Source organism: Littorina saxatilis, linkage group LG2, assembly GCF_037325665.1.
Source record: "Littorina saxatilis isolate snail1 linkage group LG2, US_GU_Lsax_2.0, whole genome shotgun sequence".
NCBI classification, from domain to species: domain Eukaryota; kingdom Metazoa; phylum Mollusca; class Gastropoda; order Littorinimorpha; family Littorinidae; genus Littorina; species Littorina saxatilis.
The window spans coordinates 63,218,881-63,228,644 of NC_090246.1; the positions used below are offsets into that span (position 1 = coordinate 63,218,881).

At 38.3% G+C, this 9,764-nt stretch overlaps 2 protein-coding genes across 2 annotated transcripts in view; both read right to left on the reverse strand.

Annotated features, from left to right (window-relative positions):
• Positions 1 to 9,764, reverse strand: part of LOC138959507 (ankyrin repeat domain-containing protein 54-like) — a 96,039-nt gene that overhangs the window by 52,060 nt on the left and 34,215 nt on the right. The gene's annotated exons all lie outside the window — the stretch shown is intronic.
• On the reverse strand, positions 629 to 9,563 carry LOC138959491 (uncharacterized). The gene is made up of 8 exons (XM_070331009.1): positions 9,377 to 9,563; positions 7,968 to 8,082; positions 7,405 to 7,572; positions 6,631 to 6,705; positions 5,245 to 5,467; positions 4,544 to 4,755; positions 3,635 to 3,792; positions 629 to 3,207 (listed from the first exon to the last, which is right to left on the reverse strand). Exons 1-8 carry the CDS (start codon positions 9,437 to 9,439, stop codon positions 2,950 to 2,952), a joined length of 1,272 nt encoding a protein of 423 aa, XP_070187110.1. The 5' UTR covers positions 9,440 to 9,563; the 3' UTR covers positions 629 to 2,949.

The window sequence follows — 9,764 nt, forward strand, 5'->3', positions numbered from 1 at the left end:
TGGAACGAATCCCAGAAAACTATTGGACAGATGTTCATGAAACTTTACATGTGAATTCTTCCAGATGGTATACCCAGACATATTACTCTTTTAAAAAAAAAAATTCATAAATGTCTTAGATGTCATATTTGGCTTTAAAAAAAAAAGTTGAAGCTTGTCGTAACCTAATTTTTTCAATCAAATTGATTGTAATTTTAGTTAGATTCTTTGTCCCGGTCAATGGGATGTATTTGAGCTTGATAATAGTTATTCGTTATTCAAAATTTTGCTGGAAATCAAAAATACAGTAACAAACACAAAAGTGGTTCATTAGATTCTTTGATTTTTTCTGTATCCAAAAAAATATAGATACGATGTTGTTTCAAAGGACATTAATCCATTTTATGCGAGCTAGGTTTCCGGTAAACATGATACAGAGACAGACTTGTCTTGGTCGGCCAGGACTGATGTTTAGGGTAACAGACAAAATGTTTTGCTTTCGCTTTATGCAACTTTTTTTAAATGTTATTTTTTTCTAAATTATTACTGTATTGTGACAGAGTACTTTTCACACCATTTTAAAAACAGCTCTCTCCCACATACACACCGGACCTCTCTCTCTTATCTATAATTAGATAACACGTAAATATTTTAGTTTCATTTTCTTTTTATTAGAAGGTATGACATGGTTGATATGACTTAGTAATAGACAACTAACAAACCAGGTAAATGGCGACAAAGTGTTGAGTATTTTTCACTAGAGTTAAAGTAAACATTTGTAAATCATGGCCTCTATATACTCTAGTATGACATATTGCACATGTAGGAGTTTTGTAATGACTTCAAAACCGATCATTCAATAGTCATGCTATCTAGACAGCAGTTATGTAGAAGCATTCGTTATGGGTCTAAACAACTCCCTTTGTTTAAATACTAATAAAAGTCCAGGAAAAAATCCTGAAAAAAAGGGCTTTACAATGTGGACTTCTCAATGTCTGACTAGAAAAATACAAATCTGTCATCCAAGGTGTTATGCTTCCTCCTCATTCAAAATATATTGATAGGCAATGACTGCATGGCAACCACAACATGTAAAGCATTTGCTAAATCTATTGAGAAAAGACAGGACAGATTGTGAGAAACTTTTACATTATTAACTTGAAAATAAATGCCCATGAAGCTTTCTGACAACTAACAAAAAGGATGTAATCAATAAATGATAGGTATACAATGTACTAACAATGGCAGGGAATTCTCTTGTCAGAACTACGGACAGCTCAATTGGAGTTTACAGGACACAAAATACAAGTGATCTGCTTTTTGTTGTTGTACCAAAATGCTGATTACAAACCCTGTTCATTTGAATTCCAAGTGTAAGACGCATTGAAATAAGACATTTGATTCTTTGAAGAAGCTGTTCACATTCACAGCAGGTACCTTGTACACACGGATGGGATTTTTTCTATCATGCATTAGGAGAAAATCCTGCACAGAGTTAGTACATTTGAAACTACCTGCTTGGCTAAACAAAAACAACAAACTCAAATAATCTGTGACTGTTTATTCAACAAATCAATAATGCTGCTGAAAAGAAATATTTGCAGGATTATGATTTAGAGAGAAAAAAATAAATTAATCACATAAAAAGTCATGGTCTCATCATCAGTTCATCACTCTTTAGTGGATCTAGTCCTGAGCACAACCACTGGTTGGTGCCGGAGTAATTTTTTTCTGCAAGTTGACTTTGCATTTCTATCAAGTTATGTCTGTCCTTTCCTTATGAGCACAACACGCAAAAATTCACTGCACCCAACAGAAAGCACACACACACTCTCATTTAGAAATATGAAATTATATTATGTAGGCATAGTGTTCATTGCTATGGATGCACACTCAAAAATCAGCACGCAACTATGTACAGACGAATGTATGGTGCTGTCAATGCGGTAGCGAATTAACTAGTGGGCACATGATCATTAACAATAAAATGGCAAATGTATGGTGCTGTCAATGCGGTAGCGAATTAACTAGTGGGCACATGATCATTAACAATAAAATGGCAAATGTATGGTGTTGTCAATGCAGTAGCGAATTAACTATTGGGCACATGATCATTAACAATAAAATGGCAAATGTATGGTGCTGTCAATGCGGTAGCGAATTAACTAGTGGGCACATGATCATTAACAATAAAATGGCAAATGTATGGTGCTGTCAATGCAGTAGCGAATTAACTATTGGGCACATGATCATTAACAATAAAATGGCAAATGTATGGTGCTGTCAATGCGGTAGCGAATTAACTATTGGGCACATGATCATTAACAATAAAATGGCAAATGTATGGTGCTGTCAATGCGGTAGCGAATTAACTATTGGGCACATGATCATTAACAATAAAATGGCAAATGTATGGTGCTGTCAATGCGGTAGCGAATTAACTATTGGGCACATGATCATTAACAATAAAATGGCAAATGTATGGTGCTGTCAATGCGGTAGCGAATTAACTAGTGGGCACATGATCATTAACAATAAAATGGCAAATGTATGGTGCTGTCAATGCGGTAGCGAATTAACTATTGGGCACATGATCATTAACAATAAAATGGCAAATGTATGGTGCTGTCAATGCGGTAGCGAATTAACTATTGGGCACATGATCATTAACAATAAAATGGCAAATGTATGGTGCTGTCAATGCGGTAGCGAATTAACTAGTGGGCACATGATCATTAACAATAAAATGGCAAATGCACAAAAACAAGAATCAAAAGTACAACAACAAAATCAGTTGAACAGTTCAGCACACACAATTGAAAATAGATTAAATAAATAACAAAGATGACGACTTTGAACAGAATCTTTCTAAACCCTTTTACAAGGTTTTAAGTTGTTTGCAAGATGCATGAAGAAATGTATCACACATCTGATCAATTGATGGACATTTTTTCCTGACCAAAAGCCTCTCTACTCTGCTTTGGGGTGCTTGCGAGCTGAACGGCTTTTAGGCAGAGGGCCTGATCGGAGCAGCAGTTGCCAGTACCAGTAGAGACCCACAACGCAGAAGGAGGACACCACCACGATGTACTCCATGTGATTGGGAAAGGGAGTGCCGCAGATGGTGTACCATTCTTTGCCTGACTCAGGCAACTTCTTCACACATTTGAAGTCAAAGTAATCCTCGAAGAATGTGTCCATGCAGAGGTACTTGGTTTTGTTCAGCACCTGAGAAACCAAAGACATGCGGATAAGTGTACACATAAGAATTGAGAAATTCAAGATCAGTGGAAGAAAACTACTGTTTAATAAACTTTTGAGAAATGCATGACACAGGAGGGACAATGAACTGTGTTAGTTGTACCTGCTGATTTGGTGAGGAAAAAAACACTGACTTCTGAGAAGAGATTAATCAAAAAGTCATAAGTAGCAACAGGCATAAGATAATCCCAGTCCCCGCCCCCATATTAGGTCACTAAAATTTTAGGCACATGGAAATAATAGCTTAAAATGTAACTTTGACATCAACAAGTTTTGCAGGTAAAAACATTTGCTCAGACTTGCAGCATGACGATGTTAGCTACCATGCACATGTCTGCATCCAATCCCACCCCCCTTCAACCAACCGTAACCTCCAAGACACACACAAGCTCACCTGGCCAAATGGTGTCTGAACCGGCACATTCTTTCCACAGGGTCCAACAGGCTGGTGGAAACCAAGGGACCGTGTCTTCTCTGGCTTGGAGAACATCACCAGGTACACGTAGAACCCATAGTGCATCACTACACCCAGCACTATCTCCAATGAGCTTCCTGAAATCATACACAAACCGATAAGACGGATGATTAACAAAAAACATGCACATAAAAAATACCTGGTAGGCTATGCTCAGCTGCAAACTTCAAATGCTAGATTGCAGCTTTGGGTCCTTGTGCATGTCTTGCGGTACAAAGCATCAGTCTATAGGTGCCTTTCCCTGTATTGGTTTTGCTCTATCTGGTCTGGTAAGAGAAGTTTTGCATCTTTCTGGAATTCTCCTCTTCGTCAATGGGCTGAAACTCCCACGTTTTTACATGCATGCTTATTTATTCCCCGCCATTTAGGCAGCCATTTGCCACTTTTGAGGGAAGCATACTGGGTATTTTCGTGTTTTTATAACCCACTGAACTCTGACATGTATCTCAGGATTTGTCCATGCACACTTTGTCTTGAGCTTGCTTGTACACACGAAGGGGGATAAGGCACTAGCAGGTCTGTACATAAGTTGACCTGAGAGATTGGAAAAATCTCCACCCTTAGCCCACCAGGAGCGGCCGGGATACGAACCCCTTCTGGAATTCAACTTTGGCTACGTTCATCTGTTTTCGTCGGCAGCAGTGCTGTACTTTCAGACGAAGTTATATTTGAATGATAGGAAAAAGAAACACAGGCCCACACATGAAAAAAACAATGAACTTGTGGACTGAAATATAAGCCAGATGTACTCACTACAGCTGGAAATCTATAATTACAGCAATCTTGAAGCTTATCCATAGTAATCTTGTGTTGCCAGGGTAACTTTACCTATAGCATTGTAGGCACGGGCGGTCTCAAACGGGTATCGATCAGCACTCCAGACGATCATAGCGTAGACCGTGATCAGCATGAGCACACAGACCTCAGAGTGGATACCAAGCGAGTCGTGCAGAGGGTGGTACACAGGTATGAACTGAATAACTCCCAGGGGCATGGAGAACAGGCCAGTGATTATGGCACAGACAAGCTCACAGAAAAACCTGCAGAAAATATTAAATCACAGTTACAGGTAGCATACACAAAAATATACATTCTCTCCTGAAAGCTAAAATCAAGAATATCTGCAAGAAATGTATCCTGCTCTTGAACAAAAAAAGTAATAACCTTTCCCAGAATCAAGTATGTTGCTCTGCTATGGCAGAAAAAGGGCAAGTGGATGAACAATTAAAACTGCCTTGCTTTATGAAAAACAGACAGAAAAAAAACCAATATCTGAGGAAACTTAATCATTTTAACTACAGGACACCTTAATTTTCTTTATTTTTTTTCTAAATCTTCTCGTTATGGTTTTGATGGTCCTTACAGATTACTTGTGCAGGGATACATTTCTTTTCTCTTGTTTAACTTTGAAGGAAAGCCTTAGAATCTTGGAAGTCAGTTGGTACAGACTTTCACTTTCAAGTTTTATTTTTGAACTACCTTGTCCTTTACCTATCATATATTGTACTAAATCCAGTTCATAAACTTACCCGGCTGATTGAAACTTGGGAACATGAGTGCAGAAGAGCGCTCGCACTCCCATGAAGATGAAGGTGAAGCTGCTCGCGAATGTAGCATGAAAGTAGTATGACGTCCAAGGAACCCAGTAGTGACGGTCAAAGATGTTGGGGTCATCGTCGTGCCATGTCCACCACAGCAGCTTGATGCCCATGATGTCGAAGGGAATGTCAAACAGCACAACACTCAAACCCACTGGGAACAAGATGTTAAAACGCATGTATGACTTGTGTGCAAATAAAGACTGCTATAAGCATAACTTATTCACTAAACAAGAAGGGCAAAGCCCATACGACTCACATGCTTTACACATTTTTCCTACCAAAATACATGTGACCTTGACCCAAGGTCAAGGTCATCCAAGGTCATGCAACACAAAGCTGTTAATTCAAGACATAGGAAGTACAATGGTGCTTATTGGCTCTTTCTACCATGAGATATGGTCACTTTTAGTGGTTCACTACCTTATTTTGGTCACATTTCATAAGGGTCAAAGTGACCTTGACCTTGATCATATGTGACCAAATGTGTCTCATGATGAAAGCATAACATGTGCCCCACATAATTTTTAAGTTTGAAACAGTTATCTTCAATAGTTCAGGGTCAAGGTCACTTCAAAATATGTATACAATCCAACTTTGAAGAGCTCCTGTGACCTTGACCTTGAAGCAAGGTAAACCAAACTGGTATCAAAAGATGGGGCTTACTTTGCCCTATATATCATATATAGGTGAGGTATTCAATCTCAAAAACTTCAGAGAAAATGGGAAAAATGTGAAAAATAGCTGTTTTTTAGGCAACATTTATGGCCCCTGCGACCTTGACCTTGAAGCAAGGTCAAGATGCTATGTATGTTTTTGGGGGCCTTGTCATCATACACCATCTTGCCAAATTTGGTACTGATAGACTGAATAGTGTCCAAGAAATATCCAACGTTAAAGTTTTCCGGACGGACGTCCGGACGACTCGGGTGAGTACATAGACTCACTTTTGCTACGCATGTGAGTCAAAAAGCACAATCTGCTAAACATAAACAAAGATTAAATAATTTTACGCATTCATGCATGTGTATGACTTGTGAGTAAAAGAACACTTCTGAAACTGCCAAAGCATTGTCTGCTGATCATAGAAAAAGATCAAATCATTTTATGCACTCATGCACGAGCAACACGTTCGTAATGGAGGCTGTTATAAGCTACAAACCTGTGACCTGCCAAGCAGATAATATATTTCAAATTAATGTTCACACTAAGCATGTTTAACTGGATGTTCTGGATGAAAAAGTTGAATGTTTATTGATATTTCTCTTTTGAGTTTGATGTTTATGCACAGAAAAATTCACTGTTAAAATTACTAACCTGCAAACGGCTCAGCCCACCAGCGCAGATTCATGTGTGACACAGCAACACAGGCTGTGTAAATGAAGGCTGGATCTGAAGGCATAAAAAGAAACAAAATTAAGATGCTAAAAATAGAGATACAAACTACCATGCAAATATATATATATACTCTGCTCCAAAACAAGAAAGAGAGTAGGTAGGGAACTAAAACAAACAAGCCAATTTAAAAAAAAAAACTTTTTACATATATATCAAAAAAGAAAGGTTAGTTTATAGAACTTTTAATTATAGACAAAAACAAATTATGTTCAAGCACGTCGACTCGATGGTCATTGTACTTATAGTTGACAGACATACAAATAATCATAACTGTAAGACAAATAAATGAAAGATTGCTGAGTAGGCGCTGAATTCGACTTCTGAGAGAGTTTTCGACTCTCGTCATCTTGATGTAGATGCTGAATTCAATGCCTTCTCAGCTAAGTTCTTTTATTTATTTTATAATTATGCGTATGTCTGTTCACTACGAAGACCATTAGGTTGACATTCTCGTGAATGTTTTGTTTTGTCTGTAATTAAAACTCCATAAAGTAACCTTTCTTGTTTTTTAATTCTTCATTTTGGAACCTTAGCAGTCTATCTGTTTCGATTTCTTTTCATATATATATATATATCTCAAAGAATAAAAATTGAGGTGGCTACAAAGAATAAATTAGATATACATTTCAGTCAAACACAAACAATCAGTATCAACAACATCAAAACACACACGATCACAATACATCAACTTACACACAAAAATAATGTGAAGGGGCAGTCGCTGCCCAAGTAGCATGATCATAGACTGAGCGTGCCAGAAGTTGTCGATGTCGGGCACAAAGTAGCTGACGCACTCCACTGTCAGACCGTGTAAAATTGTTGCTATCCATAACCACTTGTATCGGCCTCCATTTTGCATGGCTGGAATAGGAACATTTGAACAAGTTACTTATAAAAATATTTGTGACAATTTCCGATCTACAAGTACAATGTTACAAACTGAAACAAAAGGGGTTCCATTCCCTGACCAGGTTTGTGATGTTTTCCTTACATTTGCAACTGAATGTTACTTATTTATAATTACTTATTCATAATATACAGTGACTGAGTGAGGAGTAAGACACAACAAAAATGACAATCTCATCTCATCCGGCACACCCACAAACACTTATTATTACACACTTGGCACAATCCAACGCTCAGCATTTCACTGATCTTGTTTTTAAGCTAAGTCGATCAGCCTCTGTCTCTTTGTGCGAGTCAAACACATCATAATTTATCCTAGAGTTTCAATTATATAAATTATACACGTTTACCATGCACAAAGGTAAGGAATGCCAGAATGTAGAAGGAGATTTCACAGTAGAGGAAGGTGGCATGGCTCTTGAGAATCTGCTGAGGGGACCTGAGCTTGACCCACCATTCCAAATCCTGTCAACATAAATTACAGGTATGAAAAACACAGCAAACTGGAATCAGCTAAAGACCATGGTACCTGTGATGAGGCGTCATCCTTGGAACCAAGCAAAGTGTCCCCATACATTGCATGCGCCCTCTCAAGTGCACCTGATAAAATGTACACCTCCAAAACCACCCCCAAACACAGGGCATCCTGTGTCCGTTATAGTATGTATTCATCTAGAGCATCCTTGTCATGAAAGTCTTGACCAATATCCCTTCATGGCATACAACCTTGTCCTTTTTCGTAAAATGTAGGCTTTTCAGATAAGTCCTGCTATAACCGGCAATAACCTGATTTAGCCCTGTGTGAGGTTCACAGTCCCACTGAGTGAATCTTAAATGGACGCTCATATTTGACTGTATGACATCATTTCTGCAGGGTTAGTTCAGGATTATATGGCCTTGATAATCTCTCAGGCCTCACTAAAAAGTTTCAAGTAGGGGTTGTATAAAACTTGTGACAGGCGCAATCGCTATGGCCTAGTGGATAAGACGCCGGACTCCTTTACGGAAAGGTTGAGTGTTCAAATCCTGGCTGCACCTGGTGGGTTAAGGGTGGAGATTTTTCCAGTCTCCCAGGTCAAATTATGTGCAGACCTGCTAGTGCCTTAACCCCTTTGTGTGTACAAGCAAGCACAAGCCCAAGTACGCACGTAAAAGCTAGATCCTGTAATCCATGTCAAGAGATCGATCGGTTATAGAAACATGAAAATACCAAGCATGCATCCTCCGAAATCTGCGTATGGCTGCCGAAATAGCAGGGTTAAAATGGTCATACATTTAAAAACCCTCTCATTAAAACAAATACAAGTGTGCATGGGAGTTTCAATTCAGCCCATGAAGAAGAAGTATAATATTTCTAACAAAGACTCACATGCCTGGTAATGGTATGCACAGGTACAGTAAACTGTACAACAAATGTACAACAATAAAAAAAAGAAAACATTAATTTAAAAAACATTACAACATTTTATTAGTATTAGTTATTACTAAAATATTAATTATTAGTATTATTATGAACAGCCTATCATGAGGCATTGGACATGCACAGTATTGCAATGTGACTCTATTAGGTCACACATTATCAACTGAAATATCAACCAGTTCCTCATTTCAACAATAGTCCACAATAAAGCTATGCTGTATTTTGTACATGTACATTGTATGCACATTGACCCCATCACTCATCAGGCCACTTTAAATATAATGATCTGAAACAAAAAAATGGGTTGCGAAGTGACATGAAATGATGCTTTCAGCAGACCTTGTCTGGAAGGGAGACATACTGTCTCAGAAACTTCTGCGCGGTCTTCAAGTAATCTTCCATGTTTCTGTCTTTGCAACGAAAATGAACTTGTCAACAGCTGTATGCAAATCGCTGATGGGAGACAGTTTGCGCGCCCGGGGAAAGCATGAATGACCCTTGACCGCAACTGGGCCTCGTTGTGAACAAATAACTCATTTCCTGTTTAGAGGGATATCGTTATTTTGTGCACCTTGAAAGTATTTTCGTGCCCATTTCTTTGGTTTACTGCAAACGTAATTTCTTTTATTCAAATATGCCATTTCCTTCATCAAAAGAATTGAGCCTGTAGTTCACACTTGCCCCGAAAACAAGAAGTTAGGAGACCTTATAATAAAAACAAACCTTA